At 44.8% G+C, this 27,970-nt stretch overlaps 2 protein-coding genes across 18 annotated transcripts in view; one reads left to right on the plus strand and one right to left on the minus strand.

Moving 5' to 3' along the window:
- The first annotated feature begins 5 nt into the window (after positions 1-5).
- CENPX (centromere protein X) lies at positions 6-27,619 on the plus strand. Of its 4 annotated transcripts, XR_012154797.1 has the most exons (8): positions 6-179; positions 2,316-2,367; positions 8,744-8,797; positions 9,376-9,464; positions 9,671-9,874; positions 11,164-11,293; positions 16,264-16,409; positions 17,250-27,619. XR_012154797.1 is itself a non-coding variant. In XM_073310705.1 (5 exons), the coding sequence occupies exons 1-5, from the start codon at positions 21-23 to the stop codon at positions 9,683-9,685; spliced, it is 369 nt and encodes a 122-aa protein (XP_073166806.1). In that variant the 5' UTR covers positions 6-20; the 3' UTR covers positions 9,686-10,379. The 4 variants fall into 4 exon arrangements, 1 of the variants encoding a protein (XP_073166806.1); XR_012154796.1 differs by lacking the exon at positions 11,164-11,293; XR_012154798.1 differs by lacking the exon at positions 11,164-11,293 and having other exon boundaries at positions 18,826-27,619.
- ASPSCR1 (ASPSCR1 tether for SLC2A4, UBX domain containing) overlaps positions 13,011-27,970 on the minus strand; it is an 87,170-nt gene continuing 72,210 nt past the window's right edge. For 12 of the 14 annotated variants that reach the window (XM_073310669.1, XM_073310671.1, XM_073310677.1 and 9 more), the window contains 4 exons: positions 17,369-17,420; positions 15,921-15,990; positions 15,368-15,555; positions 13,011-14,148 (listed from right to left, as the gene is read on the minus strand). In XM_073310669.1, the coding sequence (XP_073166770.1) occupies positions 14,135-14,148; positions 15,368-15,555; positions 15,921-15,990; positions 17,369-17,420 (324 nt within the window). In that variant the 3' untranslated portion in view covers positions 13,011-14,134. Of the gene's footprint in view, positions 14,149-15,367; positions 15,556-15,920; positions 15,991-17,368; positions 17,421-27,970 lie in introns of those variants that run through there. The other 2 variants (XM_073310675.1, XM_073310672.1) reach the window with 1 other exon arrangement.

The raw sequence follows: 27,970 nt of genomic DNA on the forward strand, positions 1-27,970 counted from the left end.
GCTCCCAGCATGCACCGCAGATGGGACTGAGCCCGGAAACACCCGCGACTCACGTCCGGGGGCGGGTTCCGCTGCGGGACTACAGCTCCCATGATGCCGCGCGCAGTAGGCGGCCCGCCCCCCCACGGGGTCGCCGCAGGATGGAGAAGCGGGCGGAGAGCGCGAGCGGCTTCAGGAAGGTGCGCGGCGCGGGGCGGCGCGGGGGCCGCCCCGGGCTGTACCAGGTGCCCCGCGCTAACCAGCGGCCCGGCCCGGCGCTCTCGGGTCCAGCCTGGAGCGCGCCGCCGCCCGCCCCCTGTGGCGCAGCGGGCACGCGCTCTGTGAGCTGGCGCGCGCGCTTCCCGCGCTGTGCGGCAGGGGCCACCCCGCCCCGCCTCAAACCCCGCGCGGGCGGGCGCTGCCGTGGGAGGCTCCGTCTCCTCGTCCCCGGGAGCCCCGTCCCGCCTCCGCCCCGCTGCCGGCGACCCCCAGGCCCTCCCGCGCAGGGCAGCGGCCGGTTTCCCCGCAACCGCCTCGCCCCTCCCGCCTGTCCCTGCCGGGCTCGCGCTGCTCGACACCCGCCGGCTCTGGCTCCAGGTGGGCACGGGCCGGAGTAGACGGTCAGCGCTTCTCTGGGGCCCCAGCCTGTGAACAGCAGCTCCAGATCCTCCACCTTCCGGCAGCTCCCACCCTGGCCCCCTTCACAAAGCCGTAGGCAGGGCTGCGACTCTGAAACCTGAGGTCTCCTGCTTAGCCCTGTCCCCCCATGGTCGCCTCACAGAAGAGCCATTTCTGTTCTCCTGACAGCAGTCAGTGGGCTGCTGTCCGCCCTGCCTTCATCTCACTCCCTTCGCTGCTCTCAGCAGCGATGCTCTATCGGCCAGTCAAGGCTGCTAGGTTGTGGCAGGCCTGGTAGGCTAGCACTAGGCCCTTGAGCTCTAGGTGTGGCTTCTTGTGCTGCACTGTGTACTTTTGTTTTGACCTACCCACTGACTCTTCACTGGTGGTGATAGTCCTCCCTCCTTGTGGCTTCTGCAGGTCCTTCCTTCCTGCTGTCTTTGATCAATTCATTTCTGAGTTCAATCTTGTTTAATGTGCCTGTGCAGATGATATGCAAATCTCTTTCCCTGCCTCAACCTCATCAACTTCTTGCACCCCTTTAACTTTCTGTGCCAAAAACTGGTCATCAGATAGGATGCCCTACACCCAGAGTTATTGCCTAAGGTTTGGTGCCTGGTGTGTTCAGTCCTGGCCTGGTCTCCCAAAAGCAATCTGACAGAGCAGGGATCGTTTGAGGGAGATGGATAACTACAGCCTAGCCAAAACTTAGACTTTACAACAACTTTTAAGATTTACCTTAAACCTAACTGAAAAGGTTGCATGGGAATTTCTAAATCCCCTGTAGTAGGTGCAAACCAACCATGGTAGCACTGAGAATCTGACATTGACTTAACTGACTCACAGTGAAGAATAATGCAGAACTGTTTCCATGAAAGTAGCCTAAGGTGCAGATAAAGGGGAAAAGTGTTTAAGATTTTTATCAAGATGAAACCTCACAGATAGAAACCACAGCTTTGTGTCATTGGAAGCTGAGAATGGCAGATTTCAGAGACATGAAGCATTCATGTTGATTTAAGTTTTTACATCTTGCCGCCTGTTAGGAATAGGTTTCAGAGTAGCAGCCATGTTAATCTGTATTCGCAAAAAGAAAAGGAGTACTTGTGGCACCTTAGAAACTAACAAATTTATTTGAGCATAAGCTTTCGTGAGCTACAGCTCACTTCCACTGCATGCATCTGATGAAGTGAGCTGTAGCTCACGAAAGCTTATGCTCAAATAAATTTGTTAGTCTCTAAGGTGCCACAAGTACTCCTTTTCTTTCTGTTAGGAATAGAAACACTTGAGGAGATGTGTGTGTAAGCAAATGTTTCCAACCACTGATTCTCATGTGCTGATCAGAAAAGGAAAGTCCTTCTCTCCAAAAACATAATGTGCAGAAATAAGGGATTTAAATATCTATTTATTTGTATTGTGGTAGCACCTAGAAGCCCAGACAAGGCCTGGGTCCTATCTGCTTGGTACTGTACAGATGCTTAGTGAGAGACAATCCCTTTTACACTTGAGCTTGCAGCCTAAGTAGTAGACAAGACAAAGGGGTGGGAAGAAAAACACAGATAGAGACAAGTACTGCCTTAGAAGTGGCTGGGGGATTTCCTCCAATTGTGGGGTAGGGGAGGACAGGACTGTTTATACAGTTTATGGCCAGGAAAGGCAGGAAAAGGAGCTTAATTTGTTTCTCACTCACCAGTTCTATATCATGTTCCCTTTTCATGCAGGAGACTGTGAACAAAATACTTCATCTCCACTTCAAAGATGACAAAACTCGAGGTAAGTGCTTCTCCTGTACTCTCTCTGCAGAGAGCTAGATTCCTACTGAAAATTACCTAGCTGCCAATAGTACATAGTGTAGTTGTAGCTGTGTAGGGTGTTAGAGACACAAGGTGGGTGTGGTCATATCTTTTATTGGACCATCTTCTGTTGGTGAGAGAGACAAGATTTCGAGCCACACAGAGCTCTTCTGAAATTCAGGAATACCAGAGGTGACCAGGAAGCCACCCTGGCTCTGTGTTGGTTCTCGGTTTAAATGGGCAAACACTTGTTCCCTAGATGTACATGCTGTAGTGTTGGCAGTTTCTGCAAGGCAAACACTTGTTCCCTAGATGTACATGCTGTCTAAGGCAGAAGTTCTCCAACTGTGGTCTGCGAGCTCCATTCAGGTGGTCCGCGGATAGTTCCTTCTATAGTGACAGGTTTCAGAGTAACAGCTGTGTTAGTCTGTATTCGCAAAAAGAAAAGGAGTACTTGTGGCACCTTAGAGACTAGCCAATTTATTTGAGCATAAGCTTTCGTGAGCTACAGCTCACTTCATCGGATGCATCCGATGAAGTGAGCTGTAGCTCACGAAAGCTTATGCTCAAATAAATTGGCTAGGCTCTAAGGTGCCACAAGTACTCCTTTTCTTTTTCCTTCTATGGTGTGCACTTACGAGAAAATGAAGGGCTGCCCGCACTGGTGTGGCTCCGCTAATTAGGTGCCTGGACCCTGGAGAAGATGCACATGTAAGGTGAGGTGGTGGCCTTGGGGAAAGAGGGAGTAGGGGGAATTTGGGCCGTGCAAGACTGCGGCGCCAGAGAAAGAGGTGACTTTCTCCAGCTTCAGGGCTGCGGCTGCTGGGGAGAGAATTCCTTCCTTCCCAGCCCAGCTTGGGGGCTGCTGTGGTGGGGGAGAGATTACAGATATTAAAATGAGTTGCGTGCTTTTATTTGTAGAACAAACACACATTTATTATTTACTTTTTTATATAACACTTTTATCCAAAGCGCTTTACAATAGTTAGCTAAACAGTACAAACAACATTTGGAAAGATCATTAAGTGGTCCACCGAGACCCTCAGCAATTTTCAGGTGGTCCGTGGGAGGAAAAAAAAGTTTGAGAACCACTGGTCGAAGGCACTAATCTGGCCCCCATTGCCATAGAATCTGAGCAACTTTAATATATTTATCCTCAAGGTAGGGAAGTGCTGTTAGGGAATTAAGACCCACAGAGACTAAGGGCTTGTCTACATGGGAACACTTAGGAAAATTAAGACTGACTAATGAAAGGTGTGAATTTAAAGTGCATTAGTTAAACTGGATTAAAGCCATAGAACCTTAGGCTTGGAAGGGACCGCAAGAGGTCATCTAATCCAGTCCACTGAACTCACAGCAGGACTAATCTATTATCTAGACCATCCCTGACAGGTGTTTGTCAAACCTGCTCTTAAAAATCTCCAATGGTAGAGATTCCACATCCTGCCTGGACAGCTTATTCCAGTGCTTAACCACCTTGACAGTTAAGAATTTTTTCCTAATGTCCAACCTAAACTGCCCGTGCTGCAATTTAAACCCATTACTTCTTGTCCTGTGCTCCTTGTAACAATCTTTTATGTACTTGAAAACTGTTATGTCCTTCTGTCTTCTCTTCTCTAGACTAAAGAAACCCAATTTTTTCAATCTTCCCTCACAGGTTATATTTTCTAGACCTTTAATCAATTTTATTGCTCTTCTTTGGACTTTGTCTATATTTTCCAGAACTGGACACAATACTCCAGTTGAGGCCTAATCTGCGCAGAGTAAAATGGAAGAATTACTTCTCGTGTCTTGTTTACAGCACTCCTGCTAATACATCCTAGAATGTTTGCTTTTTTTGCAACAGTATTACACTGTTGACTCATGTTTAGCTTATGATCCACTATGACAAGCTCTTTCTGCAGTACTCCTTACTAGGCAGTCATTTTCCATTTTGTATGTGTGCAACTGATTGTTCCTTCCTAAGTGGAGTACTTTGCATTTTTTCTTATTGAATTTCATCCTATTTTCTTCAGACCATTTCTCCAGTTTGTCCAGATCATTTTGAATTTTAATCCTGTCCTCCAAAGCACTTGCAACCCCTCCCAGCTTGCTATTGTCCACAAACTTTATAAGTGTACTCTATGCCATTATCTAAATAATTTGATGAAGATATTGAACAGAATTGGACCCAGAACTGATCCCTGCGGGACCCCACTCAATATGCCCATCCAGCTTGACTGTGAACCACTCATAACTACTCTGGGAATGGTTTTCCAAACCATTGTCTCTCTCACCAACAGAAGATGGCACCAACCTTATAGTAGCTCCATCTAGGTTGTATTTCCCTAGTTTGTTTATGAGAAAGTCATATGAGACAGTATCAAAGCCATAGGTATTAAAGTAAAGATATACCACATCTACCACTCTCCCCCCCCCCATCCACAAAGTTTGTTACCCATCAAAAAAAGCTATTAGGTTGGTTTGACATGATTTTTTCTTGAGAAAGCCATGCTGACTGTTACTTATCACTTTATTATCTTCTAGGTGTTTGCAAATTGCTTGCTTGCTTATTTGCTCTATTATTGTTTCAGGTACTGAAGTTAAGATGACTGGTCTGTAATTCCCCAAGTTGTCCTTATTTCCCTTTTCCAGTCCTCTGGAATCTCTCCTGTCTTCCATGACTTTTCAAAGATTAATTGCTAATGGCTCAGATACCTCCTCAGTCAGCTCCTTGAGTATTCTCTAGGATGTTTTTAATCAGGCCCTTGTAACTTGAAGACATCAAGTTGTCTAAGTAATTTGTAATTTGTTCTTTCCCTATTTTAGCCTTTGATTCTACCTCATTCTCACTGGCATTCACTATGTTAGACATCCAATTGCTACTAACCTTTGTGGTGAAAACAAAAAGTCATTTAACACTTCTGCCATTTCCACATTTTCTGTTATTTTTCTCCCCTCATTGAATAACAGGCCTACCCTGTCCTTGCTCTTCCTCTTGCTTCTAATGTATTTATAGAATGTTTTCTTGTTAACCTTTGTCTCTAGCTATAGTAGAACCTCAGAGTTACAAACACCTCAGGAATGAAGATTGACCGTAACTCTGAACAAAAGGTTACGGTGGCTCTTTCAAAACTTTACAACTGAACATTGACTTAATACAACTTTGAAACTTTACTATGCAGAATAAAAATGCTGCTTTTAGCCATCTTAATTTAAAATGAAACAACCAGAGAAATAGTTTCCTTACCTTGTCAAATCTTTTTTACTTTCCCTTATTTTTGTAGTAGTTTACATTTAACACAGTACTGTACTTTTATTTTTTTTTCTCCGCTGCTGCCTGATTGATACTTCCAAATGCGGTGTGCGGTTGACTAGTCAGTTTGTAACTCTGAGGTTCTCCTGTAGTTTAATCTTGTTTTGTGCCTTGGCCTTTCTAATTTTGTCCTTATGTGCTTGTGTGTTTGTTTGTTTATATTCATCCTGTGTAATTTGACCTAGTTTCCACTTCTTGTTGGATTCGAGAAGCAGATCTTCAATGATCTGAAAAAGTCAGGGTGGTCTCTTACCATACTCTATCTTTCCTATGCAGTGGGATAGTTTGCTTTTGTGCCCTTAATAACGTCTCTTTGAAAACTTCCAACTCTCTTGAACTGTTTTTCCCCTTAGACTTGCTTCCCATGAGATCTTACCTACCAATTCCCTGACTTTGCTAAAGTCTGCCTTCTTAATCCATTATCTTTATTGAGCTGTTCTCCCATTATCTTTGAGCTGTTCTCCCTCCTACCATTCATTAGAATCATGAAGTCTACCATTTCATGATCACTTTCACCTTTGCTGCCTTCTACTTTAAAATTCTCAACCAGTCCCTCCCTCTTCGTCAAAATTAACAGCCTCTCCCCTAGTAGCTTTCTCCATCTTCTGAACTAACAGATTGTCTCCAATACATTTCAAGAACTTGTTGGATAATCCGTGCCCTGCTGTGTTATTTTCCCAACAGATGTCTGGGTAGCTGAAGTCCCCCATCACCACCAAGTCCTGTGCGTTGGATGATTTTATGTGTTTTTAAAAAGCCTCATTCACCTCTTCTTCCTGGTTAGGTGGTCTGTAGTAGACCCTTACTATGACATCACCCTTCTTTTTTACCCCCTTCATCCTTACCCAGAGACTTTCAACAAGTCTGTCTCCTATTTCCATCTTAACCTTGGTCCAATGTGTACATTTTTAATATATAAGGCAACACCACCTCCCTTTTTTCCCCTGCCTGTCCTTCCTGAGCAAGCTGTACCCTTCTATACCCATACTGTATTCCAGCCATGCGTATAGTCCCACTACTGTGATGCCAAGTATGTCATAGTTCTGTTTATTAACTAGCCTTTCAATTTCTTCCTGCTTATTTCCCATACTTCTCACATTAGTATACAGACATCTAAGATACTGATTTGATTTCCCCCTTATGTTCTCTTGTCTGTCTCTTATCCCTGTTATGACAGCCCATGCTCACACCCAGATTCTGACCTTTCTCCCAAGTCTTCGTGTTTTGGACTTACCTGTGGGCTTTTATCACCCGCCCCCATCAAACCTAGTTTAAAGCCCTCCTCATGAGGTTAGCCAGTCTGTATCCAAAGATGCTTTTCCCCCTCCTCATTAGATGGACCCCTTCTCTGCTTAGCAGATGACAGAATGTAGTTTAGCAGTCCTTCTTTCCAGAACAGCATCCAGTGGTCAAGGAAGTCGAAGCCCTCCTGGCGACACCATCTTCGCAGCCAGGCATTCATTTCTAGGATGGATCTGTCTCTGCCTAGGCCCCTACCCTTGACCAGAAGGATCGAAGAGAACAGCACCTGTGCTCCCAACTCCTTCACCCTTCTCCCAGAGCCCTGTAGTCACTTCTGGTCTGCTCAGGGTCATACCTTGCAGTATCATTAGTGCCCACATGAATGAGTAGCAGGGGGTAGTAGTCAGAGGGCCAGATGATCCTCAACAATCGTTCCATAATGTCTCAGATACAGGCCCCTGGCAGGCAGCATGCCTCCTGGGATGTCATGTCAGGCCAACAGATTGGTGCCTCTATCCCCCTCAGAAGAGAGTCACCAACCACCACTAAACTACATTTCTTCCTGGGAGCGGTGGCTGGGATCCTACCAGCCTTAGGGGTGCACGGCTTCTCCTCCTCCTCCAGGGTTGATTCCTCATGGCTCTTGGCAGAGCAGCATAACGGTTCTTCATCGCTATGGTGGGTGGGTGGAGCAGGGCCTGCTGCCAGAAGTAACTAGCAGCCAGTGTGCTCCCTGTGACAGCCATGTCCTTCTTCCCTGGTGGCATGACAGCAGTCGTAAAATATCAAGGTTGGAAGGGACCTCAGGAGGTCATCTAGTCTCACCCCCTGCTCAAAGCAGGACCAACCCCAACTAAATCATCCCAGCCAGGGCTTTGTCAAGCCTGACCTTAAAAACCTCTAAGGAAGGAGATTCCACCACCTCCCTACGTAACCCATTCCAGTGCTTTACCACCCTCCTAGTGAAAAAGTTTTTCCAAATATCCAACCTAAACCTCCCCCACTGCAACTTGAGACCATTACTCCTTGTTCTGTCATCTGCTACCACGGAGAACTGTGCAGATCCATCCTCTTTGGAACCCCCTTTCGGGTACTTGAAAGCAGCTATCAAATCCGCCCATATTCTTCTCTTCGGCAGACTAAATAATCCCAGTTCCCTCGGCCTCATAAGTCGTGCTCCAGCCCCCTAATCATTTTCGTTGCCCTCTGCTGGACTCTTTCCAATATTTCCACATCCTTGTAGTGTGGGGCCCAAAACTGGACACAGTACTCCAGCTGAGGTCTCAGCAATGCCGAATAGAGGGGAATTATCATGTCCCTCGATCTGCTGGCAATGCTCCTACTTATACAGCCCAAAATGCCGTTCGCCTTCTTGGCAACAAGGGCACACTCTAGTCCTCTCTAGCTGGATAGTTTCCTCAGCCTTTGACATCTCTGTATGAATACTCTCAATGTATTCCTCGTGGGCACGGATGCTCCTCAGAATCGCCACCTCTTTCTGTAGCTCTACCTGCTTCCTGAAAGATACCACCAGCAGTCACCTTTCCCACTGGATAGTCCCTCTCCAGCCTGGCTTTCTGAGAGTGGGAAATGCAAGCACAGTGTCCGCAAACCCACACCATATGTGAATACTCAGTCAGAATTAAAGTGGTTTAGTTTAATTCACTCAAGGGATTTGCCCAGGGGCAGATGGGAAGTTTGTGGTGGAGCAGGGACTTGAACCCAGGCCTTAAGTTCTAGGCTAATTCCCTAAGCTTGTGCCCATCCTGCCTCCTTCTGTAGCATGTCTTCTGATAACGCCACTTTCCTTTTCCCCTAGTCAGCAGTGATGCTTTGCTGCTAATGGCAGAAATGCTGAACGTATTTGTTCGAGGTAAGTGCTTAGGAGCTGCCCTTTTATTCTCAATACTTGTGGTCGTAGATTTGGGTCAATTAGAAAAGTTGTGGCAGTTCTGGCAAGGCACTTTGCTTGTGCTTTGATGGAGCTTTTCTAAAACTTGCCTCCAGGAAAGGCAATCTTCCATAGAGCTGCTCTTCCTTGGGGTAGTCTGATTAGCATATCCAGGCTTCTGTGGCAGGACAGTGTAAAGAAACGAGCCTGTTCTGTCAAGTTGCAGGGACCTCACTGCTAGGTTATTATACCTACTCTACCTGTGGAATGGCTTTCTGCTTGTTAGGTGCCACTCCCTAGTGCAACAGCACAAGCCAGTGTGAGTGAAGAGTGGTGAATGGAGAGGAACCAGCTATCTTCTCAGCTGTGGTTGTATAATGCCATGAAAGACTCCATTTTACACAAGACTGGGATGCTAAAACCAAGAGGGATCTTGAGAAAGTGCTTCCCTTTTACCCTGTGGTTCTGTAACTGCACCCTAAAATCCAGCCCTGTTAGCTTAGGACTTCCCTTTCCACACCTACTTGTGATGTGAGCCTTATCTTGCATGTGTGTCGCAGAAGCTGCAGCCCGCGGAGCACGGCAGGCTCAGGCAGAGGACTTGGACAGGGTGGATATCGAACACGTGGAGAAAGTGCTGCCACAGCTGGTATGTAAAGTGCAGTCCCGCTTTCCCAGCTCACAGGAAAAGGATGTGGGCACAGGCCTCTTAATCCCCTTCCTTCAGGGGGATGTTTGACTAGTTAGTAATATCCTTACACCGCTGCTGGGGACCCCACAGATGTGTTAATGACTAGCTTGGAACTGCCTCTTACTGTTATGAGAACTAAAGCAACTGCTGCTTTCTTCTTACAGCTTCTGGATTTTTAGAGGCCTGATCAAGCAGAAAGGGATGCATCAGCTGCTAAGAGGAGAAAGTCCTGATCTGGGAGTTAATCTGATACTGAACGTCTGGACTGGCACTGTTGTTGCTTCACTATGCCCTTGCCATCTTGCTGCAGTAACTGCTGCTTCCTCACCCCTCTCATCTGAGCAGAGCAAGCTCTCAGCAACTGCAGAGTAAGATGCCATTCTCATTTTGATTGTTGTAGACCAAATGACTATAGCAGGGCATCTTGCCCTCAAAAGCTGGGTCCCATCCTGCTCCTGCAGTAGCAGTTTACAGCCCAGAATGAATAGCATGGCCAGAGCACTGCTACTTTCTCTGCCAGAGAAACAGGTGCCAGCCTGTGTGGAAAGAGTGAGTGGCTGGAAACCTTCCTCTAGCTGTGGGTTCTCATCACCTCAGGAGGCTGCTGTGGCAGGAGTTTAAAGTCCAATTCCATGGCTGTCTGAGTAGTTTAAACAGGAGCTCAGCTGAAGGGATGTGCCAAAAGCAGGTACCTGATTTTTATTTTCTAAATAAACAGTGCCTCTCCCCCAATACTTTCCAGCATTCCTCCAGGGCAGTGACATCAAAGAGTGCTTAGAACCTTTTAACTGTTTGATATTCTTCTCAGAAGCTGCTTCCCTCTGCTATAAATTTGTTCTCACAAAGAAACATCAATAAATCAAAAATAAGTCTCCCTGGCTCAGGCTTTTCACTGCAATTAATCATCGAAAGTCAAGTTGCTTCAAAGACTTGCTCAGCTTCCCCCACCCTCTTCTCTAAATCTTCACAGGCCGAAAGGAAAACTCTTAAAAAGGGACAGAATAACAAACAGCATGTGTGAGAATCCCACATCATGGGACAGCATGTCCCCTTTGCCAGCAGGGGAGAGGGAAGCTGTGAAATAAGAAACCTTACACATGTAGGCAGGACCTACACTGCTGAACCTGGCTTTGTTGGGGAATATTAGGCTTGCTGCTGCAGAAGCAGCTGACACCAACATGTCTGAGAACTAGCTTTCCAGTTGCTTATTGTCTCCTCTTTGTGGGGTCCTTTGTGAAAAGTGGTAGAGATTTCCCAGCTGCCATGGGTAGCAGGCAAGGAGTGGATGAGCTGGTAGCACTGCTCTCTCCCTTTCAGGCTATGACCACTGGTGATATGAAGGGGGAAGCTTTTGTTGCCTTGTTTGTGTGTTGATCAAGGTCTGCAGATCACAGTTCTACAAGCACCAGGCAGTTTGAGGCTTTATGAAAAGATTACTAGTAGAGGTCAGATCAAATGATGCTTATCTAAGTCATCAGATGCTAAGTAATTCATGCATGACTCAGGTACTGAGCATTGGGAACAAGGACTTCTCATTGTGATTGCCCTGCTGGAAAGCCTGCAGTTGTCAGTGTGTAAGATTGTCTCAGGGTCGAGCTGTTCTTTTCCAGAGAGCACTTACCTTGCCCACCTGTTGCTTTTCTTGCTCCTTCTATAGAAACTGCATGTTAAAGATCCAGCAAGGGTACCCTGTGATGTCAATTCCATGAGCCAGCAAGAAACAGACAGCTGTTCTATAAGTCTACTTCCTTGGGTGAAAGAGGCTAAAGATAACTGCAGAAGTGGAGGTGTGTAACTGGTGGCTGTCAGCATTAACCAACGGCTCCATGAACAGAGGGTTGGTTTATTTGGTAACTGTTGAACGGGACAGCCTTTTACCATCTCACTGATGAGGTACAGTTTGCACAGGGCACAGTCTGTTCAGCAGACAAGCTTAGGCAAAGAAGAATTAACTGAATGAGGTAATGTGCATAATTAGCAGTATGAAGGCTGGCTCCTACAACCCAGAAGTTGAATGCCACCTGCTTCCCAGTGGCACAGCCCATTAGTCACAGTGTAATTGGAGAAGCAAGAGTTATCTTGATTTTAAAATGATTAGAAAGTTCACTTTGGGAATCCAATTAAACCCAGCACTGCTCCTGTGGCTGTTGCTCACCTGCAGTTAAACAGAAATTGTGCCAGGACTTTAGTGTCTCTAAACTTGGTAAAGCAGCAGTTAAACTTCTTCTCTGAAACACACACACACACCATACCCCAGATTAGGCTAGCAGCTGTAGCCTCTCACCCCATCAGTTATTAACCCAGACACTGCCCCAAGACCAGCTCATTATTGCTGGTAGAAGGGGAAAATAGAGAAACCTTTAGTATTTCAATAGGATACTTTGCTCTGTAATAGTGTTCTGTATATTCCTATCAAAGCACTTTCTAACTAGCAGTAAGGCATGTCTCAGGGAATTGCTGCCACATGCAAGCCCTGTAGTAGCATTTCATCATGACTGTAGTATCTAGAAGAGATAAAGGAGGATCAGTGAAATCACAAGGGATAAGCGGTGATAGGAGCTCCTATCAGCCAAGCTTCTGTTATCCATTCTACTGGTGGATGGGTCAAGCAACATTGGCTCATACATGCTACCCATACAGAAATAGCATGCAGTAGCTCCCTGGTCCTAAATGTGTGTGTCATGTGAAGCAGCTCTGTCCCTCAGCCCATCTCACAGTACACACAGCATATTGATTAAGATGGACTATTCCACAAGGAAATGTGAAAGAGCAACTCCCAGCCATCAGCACAGTCCTAGAGGAAACAGCAAAGCAGAAGCAGCTCTAGGATAGGGCACAGTTGGAAGGAAACTCACCAAGCACCTGGACAGAAAAGATGGATTCTGTTATTAAACTCTTCCATCCCAGGCTTAATCCCAAAGTAACAATCTTAGAATTAAGTTTAGATTAATCCTTTTCATACCAGTGGAATCTTGCTGTAGTTTGTCTCACTTGTGCAACTACTCACATGCCTGGGTGAGCGGTTATTTTCTATAAGAACATTTACTATTTAGAGCAGCAAATAGTCAATTCCCCAGTGCCAGAGGCTGCAGCACACACATCCCATCTGTTCATGTTTGGGTATCACGTAAGAAATCAATCTTCTCTCCCTTACAGCCTGCTCCCTCAGCTTTGAGTTTCCTTTTTCCTCTTCTACCTTTCTTTCATTGCTCCCCCTCCCTCTGATGTTCATCAAAGCATTTGGGAGCATGTGGAAGTAATTAGACCTGAAGGGAAATGTTGGCCAGTCTGGGAGACAATGACAAGTGCCAGGAACTCTGGGTGCCCCTTTCAGCCACTTTGAAGTTCATTCAGATGGTACAAAACTCAGTTTTGCTTTGTTGGGGAAAAAAAAAAGGTGGGGGGGATGTCAGGCCCAGTGAATAGGGAGCAGGTTCCTGTGAACTGATAAAGAAACAGAACAGTGGGGAAGAAACACATTATCAAAGACCCCGACAAAAAGGCTGCCTGTGACCACTCTGCTTTATTACATCTACAAATTGTGCAGACACACACATAGTTCAAGGAAAAAAGTCTGTTCAGGGAAAACAAATGGTGAGAATTATTACCATAACATAGTAACTCTGTCCAACTGGAATTACTGGACTATGAAAAAAAACTTCAAATAAAATACAGCAGCCTGGATATTGTGGCACTACAGACCTCATCTCTATGGCAGGCACATTTCTAAACCTTAACTCACATTCCAACACTGCATATGGGTGAGGCAGAGCATCGTTCCTTACTGTACCCATACTGCAAACACACAGTAAGTCCACTGCAGGCAACATCAAAGCCAAATAAATCAGCAGATGGAGAGTCAAATGAAGAGACCTTTCACTGGATTTTTGCTCTCATTAGAGGAGTAGTTAATTATGTGTAATGGAAATAAAACAGCTTAGTCCAGAGGCATATTCTATAGGCATGTCATTAATAGATACCTGCATTTTTCATTAACAAGACTCCACCAGTGGAAAACAGACAAGTACAATGAACAAGGAAGTTTTCAACAAAAGCCACTCAGTAAATTGTGAGTTATCTAAACGCTCCTGCAGGACTACCAGCAGCAAGTAGCCACTGCCACACCATAGGGACCAGCCCAGTTCTGGGCAACACTTTACAGCTATAGGTGAAATTATGAAGCTGATTCCAGCACTAAGATCTTGTTCCAGGCAGCAGAGCAGCCACGCTGCTTCAGGTAACCTCTGAAGACAGAAATTAGAAGGCTTGAGTGTCAAACACCTATAGAAGCAAAGTCAGCAGTCAAGGGATGGCTAGGAAGAATTCTCTCTACCTGCTCCTTTCAGATTACATGCATGCAGTTTCTCCTTCTGGCCCTGCTTCTCTTGCCAGGCAGATGGTCTTACAACACATAGGGCTTTGTCTGCTCACAACAAGATAGAAGTAGCAACATAAAACAGCTATTCTATTTTATTTTTTTAAGAAATAAATCATGTTGTTCAGGTCTCTCCAGGACCACCAATGGTTTATTACAAACTTTGTAGCAGTTCAAATGGAAAGAAGTGCAATTGATTCTGCTGCTTCTCAGTCCAGCCAAGTAGTCTTGCACGCCCAGCACCTGGGATGTTTCATCTCTTCCCAGCTGTAAGAAGAAAACATAAGGACGGGCTTATAGCTCTTATTGGAATCCTGTTAGAGAGAAAGGGTGAGGGCTGCTTCTCCAAACCCTACCAGGGTCACAGGGGCTTGTCCTACATACTTGCCCAATCATGTAACGACCTAGCTGAGGCCCTGAACACACTGGGCTCCCCACTCCAGCTGTACCCAGGCAGTATAATTATAGCACTTTAGCTCAGAGCTTGGTAAGAACTGAATGGGGGAGCCTACAACAACCGTGTGACTTCCAGGGCAGATATGGCTACCCCTCCACTGCCAGACACACTGCTATCCACTCCTACTTGGCTGCTCACAGCCCTCTCAACACTGCAGATCTCTGGCAGGCAGGACAGGTGATTAACATCTTCACTTCTTGCACTACAGACTTTAACCAAATATTCCCCATAGGGCAGAGAAAGGTTCTTTACCCAGCATGGGAATGCATCATGCATATACTGCTTCTGAATACTCCCATGTACCCTGCATCAAAATCCCAGCGTCATTCTAAAGCAGTTCAGCCATATGGGGGCAAATGGACTAAACCACAGATTTGATATTTCCAGTTACTTGATGCCCTACTTTAAGTTTGCTGGAGCACCTGCCAGAATCAAATGATAAAATTTTAATTTCAAAAGCTATCATCAGATCTCAGCCAGAGATTTTAGCTCTGCTTTGGGGTTTTTTGGAAGGAGAGGAGAGGAGGGGGTTGGTTACAAAAATGTTAGATGGTCTTTTTGAACTTTGCTGACCCATTTTGTGTGAGCATAATTCAAGAACCTCTCTTCCAATTCACATCATGTCCCAGATCTAACCTACCATTTTGACACAGAGATTGATACTGTGGATTGTGATAGAAACTCAGTTGCAATCTTAATTACAGAGCGATTGCCACCACTCCATAGCAATAAGCACCAACAATGAAGTATTAATGATAGAATTTTAGCAAGACTGCACAATCAAGACAAAGGGGATGGTTCTGAGATCAACTGTGCCAGCACATGGAAACAACCCAAATAGCTTTTACAGAGGTTCGGGGCCTTTTCTTATCACAGTTGGGACATCAGATCCACATCATGCCCATCAGCAATTAAACTGAATAGTTCTGGGATCACAAGTCATGGCAGTTGATTCCTGCAGTGAGGCTCTGCAGAGGTAGCTTCCACAGAGCAGGAAGGGAAAGCTCTCCCTCTGATCCCAGATGATACCTGGCAGCTTCAGCCACTTTGGTACTTTTTCAGGGGGGCTTCTCACTGGCTGTGAAGCTTCAGAGGCTCTTGCTGGTTCTGGGTTCTCTGCAGTTCTTTTCCCATCTGTCTCCTCTAGCCCAACTGGGGGTGGAACAGCTGTTTCTGAAGCTGGCGGAGCACAAGGGACTAGAGATTTGGACAAGCCTCTGAGAAGAGAAACAAGAAAGCAGAATGAAAGCAAGATTTTCACACTGGTCTCCACATACCCCAGCCCAGTGATTCATCAGGCCCAGGCCTCAAAAGGTTAATCTTCACCCCAGAAGCAAAGGCTTTAGGGCACATACCAGTCTGTAAGCAGATCTTCCAGCTCCTGCCAGATTTAGCAACAGACATGCCTCTCCATTTGAGCAGGATTCACCAAGCTGCAAAGTTGTAAATGAGCCTGAGAGCAGGGGAGTTTTTTTCTGGTGCCTGTAGGTTCTGCTCCTCTCCAGCAGGAGAGGTGTTGATTCCACCCTTCCCTTCCCACAAATGCCCACTCACATTAAGTAGCTTTGCTCACAGTCCCTACCTAGCTACTAGCAAGTCAGCTGTGGAAAGGGACACTGTGGACTCCAGCAGTTCTGGTCTCAAGTAACAATCTGTAAAACAAACCCAAACACATACATTTGTTAAGATAGTATCATCAGCCAGCCTGTAGACACTGTTACTGCAGCACCTCAGAACCACATAGCTCCAGCTAATCCCCCTTTGTGTGCTTCAGTGAGTTTCTGCTTTTTCCCAATACAATAGCCAACATTGTTAGCCACTGGGTGATAGTGACCCTCTCAAGGGATGCTGATTCCCGCCGAACTTCAATGTTCTGATTATTCTTTGCCATTTCTAATCCATCCCTCAAAACTTGTGGTTTTCAGGCACTTGATCTCTGCATCTCAGAGGTTATGTTCTCTGGACCCAGAACTCCCTTTACACCTCTGAGAGAAGCAAACACAAATATTAACAGCACTACAACTATGCCAGAGAATCAGAGACTGTCCATCTCCACAGGAAGTCACAACAGGTTGGTCCCTACAGTACAATTTCTTGTTCTTTGTCTTGTTTAATTTTAAAGCAATGGGATTTCCACACTTCCTTCAGAGACCACCACTCCATGTTTGTCTACTGTGCCTACTCCATAGCCTAAAAATCTCATAAGAAATGCTTCCTGATTTACATTTACAATTATGTTAGTTAACTTGCATTAACTGGCAATCAACTTTGAAACAGAACAAAGCTAGTCTAGACAAGGCCTTAGGGCTTGTCTACAGTTACATTTCATAACAATCTAACTTGTTGGCTCAGGGGTGTGAAAAATCATCCCCCGGAATGCACCAAGTCTGAGCGCTTTAAAGCACTAGCGTAGACAGGCTCCCAGTGCTAATCCCCTCATGGAGGTGGATTACCAGGAGCGCTGGGAGAGCTCTCTCCCAGCGCTCAAGCGCGACCATACTCGCACTTCAAAGTGCTGCCATGGGAGCGAGTTTCCAGTGTAGACATACCCTTAGTGATTCACAGTAGGGGCAGAGGTAATGGCAACGCAAGATTCACATAAACCTCATTCCTTCTCCTACCAATGCCACTCAACCCTGAGCTGGAAGTACCACCTCTGGGAAGTTCTCTCTCCAGAATTCACAAGTCTCTCTGCTAACAAAAGGAGCTAATTAGTGCTAATTGTGGGGAATTGTCTGCTAGGAATAGCAGAGAGCTACCGCACCCCCCGCTCATTTCACCCAACCAAGGAGATTAATGATTTACACTCATTCCAACCTTAGACTGAACACAAACCAGTGCTGCCCATGCAAGGCTCCATATTCCACCCCCAAATACCTGAGCCATCTAACCCTCCTGTCCTTCATTACAGCTTCTCCACTCCCAGCTTTGTTTGAGATCTCTTGTTGGAACAATTCTGAAGCCACGGACACGATTAATCTGGCTAAAATACAGCATCTGAGGAGCCAGCTGGAGAGAGAGAGAACTCACCTCTGCGCTCCTCAGATCCAAAGTGAATGACAGACGCTGGGAAGAGGTTAGCCTGAAGCAAAAGGAAAAGAGATGGATGAGAAGGGGACAGGGCAAACTGCAGGGCTGTCACAGCCAGCCTGCCTCGGACATTACATACATCTCTAAGGGAAGTCCAATCTCTTCCCCAACCCAGGGCAAAGGCACTGCAGCCATGAAAACATGAGTATTTGCTCATCAACCCTCTCCACCCCCAAAGCACCAATCCCTACTGTGGGCAGCAAAGCCCCTTAAAATAAATGCAACTGTATGAGTTGCAGGAGGGCTGAAACTGAACATGACAGCAGCTCGGACACTTTTTTGCCAGCTATGTCCTGGCTGCATCTTCTGGAGCCCAGTTTAAAATAAAAGCAAATGCAAGCAGGATGGGCAAGCCAATTTTCAGGGTATTGGGTATCATCTACACAGTCATATTTGAGGAGCCTTGGTGGCATTCAGTGACAGCCCCTGGAATCTGCTACTCTCAGTGATTTTCAGCTTCATTCAGAGTTCCTGACTCCCTGTGAGAAGCAGTTTCCCCAGGGGCCATGCTCCACCCCATGTTTATACCATCCCATTGGCATGTGCAGAATAGCCATCTTGTGGGCATCACCCCACCACCAAGCCTGCATCATGCCCCACTCTCTCTCCCAGTCTGCATTACTAGGGTCACCAGCTCTTCCTTCCCTCCTTGAGAACACTAGAACATCTCTGGCTTCAGATTCTGGTTTCACTGTTGCTAACAGCTGCCCCTTTCCTCTCCTGGAAGGGAGCCTGAAATGTTCTTCAGTTCCCTGCTTTGGACAGGTCATACTGGCACTGCCTGCCTGAAGAGGCTGAGGATCAATGTTCCATTAATGCAATTAAAGAAGTTGTCTTACAGTCTGCTACAGAGACCAGCTACGATGAAACTGAGGAACTAGCAGTGCTGACTTGAGCTAATCAGTGTGGGGGCTAGTCCTGTGCAAGTCACCACCATATAGTTCCACCACAGTGCACCCTTCAAGTCTCCCTTGCTATTTTAGTCCTGCTCCACAAGCCAGGCCTACAGTCCTCCACCCTGCTCTTCTAGGTTTGCATCTCATTTGGAGAAGCTGCCAATCATACTAGAGAATGCTTAGCCTTAGTGAATTTTACCTACAGAGTGCTATACAAACACAGACTTTGCTTTTTGTTTTGTTCTTTTTAAAGAAAGTTGGGTGTGATGTGAAAATAATGCATCCTGGTCAAGTTGTGGGGAGCAAGTGATTACAGTATTGTCCTATTAGCCACAGATGGACAAGGAACAATGTTTTCAGATTCATAGATATTAAGGCCAGATGGGACCTTTGGCTCATATAGTCTGACATGCTATATATCATAGGCCAGACAATTTCACCCAGTTACCCCGAAGTGAACCAAATAACTTGTCTGACTAAAACATCTCTTTTTTTATCCAGTTTTCATCTGAAGACTGCAGGAGAGGGAGAATCCATCACTTCCCTTGGTAGTTTGTTCCAGTAGTTAATCATTCACTGTTAAAAATCTGTTTTACTTCTAATCTAGTCTGGCTTCAGCTTCCAACCATTGTCCTACCTTTCTTTGGTACATGAAGGAGCTCTTTAGTTAGCACCTGGTATTTTCTCCCTGAGATGGTATTCTTATACTAATCAAGTCACCTCTCAATCTTCTTTTTGATAAGGTAAACCAATTGAGCTCTGCAAGTCTCTCCCTGTAAGACATTTTCTCTAGCCCTCAAATTATTTGTCGCTCTTTTTTGTCCTCTCTCCAAAGTTTCTCTGTCCTTTTTAAAAGTGGACACTAGAACTGGATACAATATTCCAGCATCAGTCTCACCAATGCCAGAAGCAGAGGTAAAATCACCTTCTTACTCCCACTCACTAATCCCCAGTTTATACACCCAAGGACTGCATTAGTCCCTTTTTGCCACAGCATCACATTGGGAGTTCTTGTTCAGTTTTTAGTCCACTATGACTCCTAAATCCTTTTTAGAGTCATTGCTTTCCAAGATACAGCCCCTATTCTGTAGGCATGCTCTGCATTCTTTATTCCTACGATGTCTGACCTTGCATGTAGCTGTATTCAACACATTTCGCTTGAATGAGCCCAGCTTACCAAGTGATCCAGATACATTCGTATGACTGGCCTGTCATTTATAATTCTGTCAATCTTTGTGTCATCCGCAAATTTTAATCAGCAGTGATTTTATAATTATTTTCAGATCATCAATGAAAATGTTGAATAGCACTGGGGCAGAGAACTGATCTCTGCAGAACCCCACTAGAAACTCCCCCATTCAGTGAGCTATTTTTTTATATCTGTCAGTTAGCCAGTTCTTAATCCATTTAACATGTGCTTTATTGATACTGTATGTTGCTAATTTTTTAACGAGACTGTTGTGCGGTAGTATGTCAAATGCCTTACAAGTCTAAGTATACTACCTCTATGCAGTTACCTTTACCAATCAATTTGTAATATCGTATAATGAAATCTCTTTGTGTAAAGAGCCATGATAGAAGAACACTACTGCAATACAAAGTCTGGCCACAGGAATGGGGAGATAGTCAGAATCTAACTACCTCTTCTGAGAATGGCCCAGAGATCTGAGGCTGAATCCCCCGTGTCCCTGACCATCTTGGCTAATAGCCACTGATGGACCTATCCTCCAAGAATTTACATAATTCTTTAATCCAGTTATATTTTTGGCCTTCACAGCATCCCCTGACAACGAGTTCCACAGGTTGACTGTGCGTTGTTTGAAGAAATTTGTTTGTTTTAAACCTGCCACCTATTAATTTGAATGAGTGACCCCTGGTTTGTATGTATTGTGAAGGGGTAACCAACACTTCCCTATTCAGGTTCTCTGTACCATCCAGAATTTCATTAATTACTGACCTGTTAGTAATTTACTCATCACCTCTTCATTTATTAAACAAAAAACACACACCTAGGTAGCCTGCAAAGTATACATTCAGATAATATCTTCAACTTGGTCTTCCTCCTCCCCTCCTTCCACGGTCTTTAATGCTCAACTTGTGTCATGTCATTTAGATAGCAAACTCTTTGGGGCGAGAATTATATTTACTGTATGTTCCACTACCTGGTCAAATGTCACAGGAGGACAAACTGTAGAGATGCAATTTCTCTACATCTCAAAGGAAAGCTTATTGGAACAGCTAGTTCTAAAGCACACAAGAGGAAAAGCTATTCTCAACTTAGGCCTAGGCCTAAGTAACATGCAGCATCTGGTTCAATTAGTAACAGAGGATGAGGCTCTCAGTAACAGTGACCATAATAGAATTAAATTCAAGATGGGGGGGGGGGGGGAATAAGGTACCAAAAACTAAAACAATGACACTAAATTTCAGAAAGGAAGATCTCAAACTCATGGCATTGATCAAAAAGGCCCTAAACTTAAAAGCAAAGCAAGTAAAATCCCTAGATTTGGCATGGATGTCACTTAAGAAAACGACGGAGTCTCAGAAGGCATACGTACCACTGAGCAAAAAGGGAAGCAGAAAGGCAAGCAGTCAGTCAGCCTGGTAAATAGTAAGAGGTTATTCAAGCCAAACAGTGATCCTTCAGATTTGGAAAACTAATCTTAGTGAAGCCAATAACAAAGGGATGTGTGAGAAGTAAATTTGAAGGACTAGACTTGAATTAAAAGAGCAAACAGCTAAAGGGACAAAAATAAACATCAAGGAATTACATGAAGTATATCAGAAGCAGGAAACTTCCAAAAGAAGTGGGGGGTCTGGTGGATCACCGGGGGTTAAAAAGAGCAATTAAGAAAAATAAAGAAATTGGCTGAGAAGCAAAATTTATTTGCATCAGTCTTCACCACTAAGGGTGCTGAGGAAGTTCTTATCCGACACCTGATCTTTCCTGGTAATACAGATGAAGTGCTCTCAGAGCTGAGGTAGCAGAAGCCTAGGCGCTGGAGAAAACAAATTAAAAAGCAATAAATCACCAGGTACAGATGGTCCATCCAGGAGTTCTCAAGGAAGTTTTCAAGTTCTCATTCTGAAGAATGAGCTACTATCAAAAATATTAACTGGCCTATTAAATATAGCTACTATTACAATGTTGACCTCTATTTAAAAAGGGCTCTGGGGTCATCTGGGGAATTACAGATCAGTAAAGACTTACCTCTGTTTCTGGCAAATTGGTCAAAATGCTCATTACAAATAGAAACATAAAACACCTGGAAGATCACATGATATGGTCAACAAGCATGGATTCTTCAAAAGAAAATCATACTTTACTAATCCGTTAGAATTCTTTGTTGTGAATAAAGGAGAACTGTTTGACGTAATTTAGTCAAACTTTCAAAAGACCTTTGACAAAGTCCATCATAAAAGGCTAATAAAGAAACCCAGTTGTTGCAGAGTGAGAGGCAAGGTATTGTCATGGAACAAAAACTGGCTAAGAGACGGGAAACAGAGTAGGATTAAATGGTCAGTTTCCATCACGGCAAAAGGTGAACAGCAGGAGCCTTAGGGGTCTGTACTAGGACTGTAGTGTTTAAAATATTTAGTAATGATCTGGAAAGAGAAGTGAGCAGGAAGATTATCCCACATCTGCCTGCTGTGGGATTTCTTGAACCTTCCTTTGAAGCCTCAAATGCTAGGCTTCTCAGAGATGAGATGTGGGCGAGATGGACTATGGGTCTAATCCAATGTGGTAATTCCTGTATTCCTATGCATATACAGCACTGAGCTCAAAAGGCCCCTGATCCTGTCTGGAACATCTGAATGCTACTTAGTATAAACATTAAATACAATTATTAACTTAATGGCATCACCTATTTTCTTGTCCACAAACTTGAAATGAGAATGTGATCTTACAGCTCTCTGGACTGGGAGGCATGAGCACACAGTGATGGTACTGGTGCCAGCATGTAACATCCAGGAAAAGAGACACCCCCATCCACTAAGTCTGAGCTCCCTCCTAGCAGCCAGGAATTTGTACATCCTCAAATTGACATTTTAGCGGCAGGAAACATTATTTATTAGACCTTTTAACATTTCCTTTGCCAATCAGCAAGACCAAAGCTTGCCTGCTCCAGTCACAAAGGCAGCTCTCCGTAAATGTTGTAATTAAAAAGTACCAGACATGGTTAAGAAACCCCAGAGAAAACTCTTGTGAGAGCTTTGATGTCTCCACTGCATTCATCTGAAGGGATCCCACTATTTGGAAGGGGTGGCTTAGAAAGGAGTCCCCCGTCCGGCCCCTCCTCACACACAAGCCCCTTTACACACAACATCCTTTTCATGGCAGCTGTGACTTGGAAAATGAGGTTTTTGTAGCGTGTTAGTGTTGGAATTTTTTAATAACCTCCCCTCTCTCTTTTTCCCCTCCCGCCCAATTATAGTGGTGAATAATTAACATTCTGAAGGAGATAACTAAGCACAACATCTCAGAGCTCAAAGCCCTCTTAGTTCAAAGCCCTGCCCTTTTCTCTTCGTTTCCCGTTGCCACCACTAAAACTTCCTTGTCATTCAAGCTCTGGGCACACACATCAAAGCAGCATGTGGGAATGGCCCCAAGGGGTCAGAGAAAATTCATGGCAGGGCCTGTGAGTGAGGCACCAAGAGAGAGGGAGAAACAGACAGACACACTCAACCACACAAACACACAGAGACAGAGCACGCCCTAGTAGGAACCACTACCCTCTTTACTCACAAGCTGATAAATCACCCCAGCTCTAGATTTCAGGCTCCACCTCCGCAACCACTTCCCACCACTGGCAAAACATCAGTCCAAACCCTTTTTATTGGGAGAGAAAAAGGAACTTGATAGCAGGTCACACGTGCAAAAATTGTAGCCTCCTCCCCGTGGCTTATATTACCCCACACATCTTTTCCCTTCCTATGGCTCAGCCGTGACCGATTTCCCTCCCAATTCTTATCCCAAATATATGCCTTTCCCTTCAATTTAGGTACAATATTAGGTCACTGATGTAACCCTTTACTTTGCTTCCTACATGGATCTCAAGTATCAGACCAATTTAATTTGAACCCTCAAGGTTGAATATGATTCATGGGTTAGAAGAAGGCATCCCACTAGCACACGAATCTTCCAGTCAGCCCCAGGCAGGGCACATTCCCCTGGTAGGGACCATGCTCTTTCAGTTATGTAATAGTCTTTAAGTCAGCATCAGATTTAACCACAGGAAAAATCAAGGTACGTTGATATTGGCCATGGAATGTTTTAGCATAAAGATGTGGTGGTTTTAGTATTTGCTCAGTCTAGGAAGGTGCAAAAAATCATACTGTCGCGAAGTCACAGAACTTGTCAGCAGGTCTCTCACGCTGCCAAGTGTTGCATCAATCAACAGTGTCAATACTTGAGTTTCACTCTTATCTCACTTGGCAGAATGTTTTCAGTGAACATTCTTGGGTCATCTCTCATTTTCTCATTTGAGAAGATGCAGCAGCTGTCTCCAGTGTTTGAATCATTATCTCCAGACTGGATCCCTTCAATGAGTGCTTAGCTCTGCTCTCTTTCCTGAGTAATGCATCAAGAGAACAAGAATTCTCCAGACCTGCTGAGATTACATTCTCCTTTAAGTTCTATGTTATATTAATAGGAATAGAGTCTCACTGGATCAAAAAAGATTAAAACTCTTACAGTCACAGGCCAGGCAACATAGCAAGTAGAATCAAAAGCTATTTGAAACAAGATTTTAGAAACCTGCCATCAGTTGAATGCAAGGAGTTATATTATGAGTGAGTCATCTGCCATTTGCTGTTTTCCATATTCAAAATATTACTATCCAGCAGCCCCATTTCTTTGCTGTGATTTCTGTCCAGAAGTGTAGTGCCAATGTGACTTGGGAGAGGGACTCTGTAATCCCACAGACTGAGAATGCTGAAAATCACTTTACACAAGTTACATTTCCAGGATACATACATATTATTAACTGAAATCAAGGCTCCCATTGTGCTACATGTTATGTATACATACAGTAAGAGACACCTTACAATATAAATAAAGATAGACAACAGGTTCTATTATTCCCATTTTAGAGATGGGGAATTGAGGCACAAAGATTAAATGACCTACCCACAGAAAGCGTGTGGCAGAACCAGGAATTAAACCCAGATCTCCCAAGTCCCAGCCCAGGGCTTTTACCAGACAACCAGCCTTCCTCTCCAGAAGAATCCTGGACAGTCCAGTCCAGAAACTTAAAGACAAACCTTAGAGTCCTGGGTCAATTCAGCAAGTCAGACCATTGGGACAGTGGCTCTAGGCAGGTTACATTTTAGGATCAGAAGATATGGGTTGGAAGAGACCTCAGGAGATCATCTAGTCCAACCCCTTGCTCAAAGCAGGACCAACACCAACTAAATCATTCCAGCCAGTACTTTGTCAAGCTGGGCCTTAAAAAGCTCTGAGGATGGAGATTCCACCACCTCTCTAGGTAACCCATTCCAGTGTTTCACCACCCTCCCAGTGAAATAGCTTTTCCTGCTATCCAACCTAGACCTCCCCCACTGCAACTTGAGACCATTACTCCTTGTTCTGTCATCTGCTACCACTGAGAACAGTCTAGATCCATCCTCTTTGGAACCCCCTTTCAGGTATTTGAAAGCAGCTATCAAATCCCCCCCTCATTCTTCTCTTCTGCTGACTAAATAATCCCAGTTCTCTCAGTGTCTCCTCACAAATCATGTGCTCCAGCCCCTAATCATTTTCGTTGCCCTCCACTGGACTCCTTCCAATTTGTCCACATCCTTTCTGTAGTGGGGGACCCAAAAATGGATGCAGTACTCCAGATGTGGCCTCACAAGTTCTGAATAGAGGGGAATAATCACTTCCCTCCATCTGCTGGCAATGCTCCTACTAATGGAGCCCAATATACCTTTAGCCTTCTTGGCAACAAGGGCACACTGTTGACTCATATCTAGCTTCTCATCCACTATAATCCCCAGGTCCTTTTCTGCAGAATTGCCACTTACTTAGCCAATCAGTCCCCAGCCTGTAGCAGTGCATAGGATTCTTCCATCCTAAGTGAAGGACTCCGCTCTTGTCCTTGTTGAACCTCATCAGATTTCTTTTGTCCCAATCCTCCAATTTGTCTAGGTCACTCTTGCCTTCCACCGTATCTACCTCTCCCCCCAGCTTCATGATGAAGTATGTGAGACACAAATAAGACCAGCTCTCAGGATCATTAAGAATTCTCTCTTGTGAGCGTTAGCAATGGCTGATGGGAGCAGAGCTAGAGAACTTCTGCCGCAGTAAAAGCACGGATGACATAGATAAGGGGTGTCTAGTAAGTACAACACATCAGGCTTACAACTGACTGTTTGCATAGTTGCATATTCAATTTCCTGTAGACAGCCAGTAATCCCAATTCCATGCCCTTCCCAAGTCCTGATGCCCCAAGAATCATGAAAAACAGCAGTGATTCAAATGAGCACCTTTCATGGACACAGTATGCATACAGCAGCTTCAAAATACATAACCTCAACATGTCTAGCACTCTTTAGTTTGAGTACTTTAAGAAATGATCCTGAGAGAGGCTGCTCTTCTCAACATCAGAACAGAAGGAAGGACATCCTGACACAGAGGGAGTGACTGTGCTGCAATCTGCCTGGTTCACAAAACTGGTTGAGAAGAAAGTCCCAAGAGGCTGCTATAACCACATGTAGTCCATGTACATACTGTGTTGAAGGGGAATTTGCACATTCGCCATTGTTCAGTTCTTAAAGTTCAGGTGTTAATTTACATTCCAAGATGACCTGGCAAATTCTTTAGTGATTATCAACTTAAGTTAGATACAGAGAAGTCTTAGTAGTTCATCCAGGAAACCAGTGCCACAGCTGCCCCCACAGTATTCACATTCCCCCACTAGGGCAGGGTTGTTCCCAACAGTCCATTCTTTAAGCTTTACAGGTGTCTCAAAAAAAGATACATCATCAATTCTCTTGGCATTATTTTTTTCCACAGAGTTTAAAGCCAAAAGCGACCATCAGATCTCCTAGTTTGACCTAATCTATCACAGGCCACCACCACTACCTGACACCCACGCAACAAACCCAACAACCAAAATTAGACCAAAATACTACAGCCCACAGGAGACTAAACAATTATATTCCACAGGTAGAGGAGGTGATCCAATGCCTAAGCTTACATCTAGGAAAGCTTCACATTTTGGGCCATCAGTCTAAGAATCCACCCATTACTGACGGAGCAGCCTTTGACTTTGATTCAGAGTAGCAGCCGTGTTAGTCTGCTAAGGTGCCACAAGTACTCCTTTTCTCTTTGACTTTGAGTGATTAGTGATCTGAAGTTCTATTTCACATGTTTAAATATGAAGGCACTCAGAAACCATGGTGGTGAGTGTGGTACACAACATCCAGAAAGCCTTGGAACAGGGTGAGTCAGGTGGGACGCTGCACCCCATATTCTTCACCGATAGATTATGACATAATTGTAATGTATTTTATACAAGATAAGTCATGTGAAGGGGCATTGGAAAAGTTATGATTTGCTGAATATGATTATCCTATTTGTATGCATGTATCATTTTTCTGTCTGAAGGTATGAATGTTGACTGTATAACTGTATTTCAAATGTAGTTACACCTGGGTAACGCCCACTACTAGACAAGATGCTTTCAGTCTGGATAGTGGGTGGGGAAGGGCTTATTCAGGGGAATGAGCCACTAGCAAAAAACAATAGGCCTTAGGAGAAGCTTATCTCCCACCTGGTAATCCTTCCTGTGATGGCTACAGACAGCCTCCAAGTAATGGCTTCTGAGACTCTACAAGGACATATGATCAGACCACATGTCTCTAGATTCCATTTTGGGATGTCAGTATTTTTCCACAGACTGGTCTGAGAACCAAGCTTTGAAACAAATGGTTCCCGCCATATGCAAAATTTATATAAGGCAGGGAGTGACATCTTGGGTGGGAAGTGAAGAACACCAAATGAAGACTCCTGGAAACACCTGAAGAACAAAGACTGAACTGGGAGAAGTGCTGGACCTAGGCTAAAGGGGTTTCTAGCCTGTGAATAAAACACCTGGATCCAAGCTGTAAAGCCTGCTTGTATCATCTCTTAGGGTGAGAATCTGCTACTCCTATCCAATCTATTTAGTATGTTAAGCTTAGTTTGCATTTTTTATTTGCTAAGTAATCTGCTTTGATCTGTTTGCTATCACTTATAATCACTTACAATCTATCTTTTGTAGTTAATAAATTTGTTTTTGCTTTATCTAAATGAATGAGTTGGAGTGAAGTGTGTGGGAATCATAACTCAGGGGCAAAGACTGTTGCATGTTCTTCTCCACATTGAGGGAGGAGGCGAATTTTTATGACCTTACGCTGTATAGTTAGTTCCCTGTGCAGTGCAAGACAGTATTGGGTTTATACTCCAGAGGAGGTGCGTGCCTGGAGAGCTGGGAGTTGCCTTAACTGTAGCCTTCCTATGCAGGGGCTGGTCACAAAGCCTGCATGTAACTGCAGCTGGGTGTATCCTTACCTGTATTAGGCTGGTGAAAGTGCAGGCTGGAGGACTTTGCAGCTTGTTACAGGTGTACAGTGTGAGAGGGAGCCCAGGTTGCTGTGTCAG

Source organism: Lepidochelys kempii, chromosome 14 (genome assembly GCF_965140265.1).
Source record: "Lepidochelys kempii isolate rLepKem1 chromosome 14, rLepKem1.hap2, whole genome shotgun sequence".
NCBI classification, from domain to species: Eukaryota; Metazoa; Chordata; order Testudines; family Cheloniidae; genus Lepidochelys; species Lepidochelys kempii.

Bases quoted from the DNA above. Each gene is read 5' to 3' on its own strand.
- CENPX (XM_073310705.1), top strand. From the start codon at position 21: ATGGGACTGAGCCCGGAAACACCCGCGACTCACGTCCGGGGGCGGGTT. The intron at 180-2,315 runs GTGCGCGGCGCG...CTTTTCATGCAG, and splicing joins GCGCGAGCGGCTTCAGGAAG to GAGACTGTGAACAAAATACT. The intron at 2,368-8,743 runs GTAAGTGCTTCT...CTTTTCCCCTAG, and splicing joins CAAAGATGACAAAACTCGAG to TCAGCAGTGATGCTTTGCTG.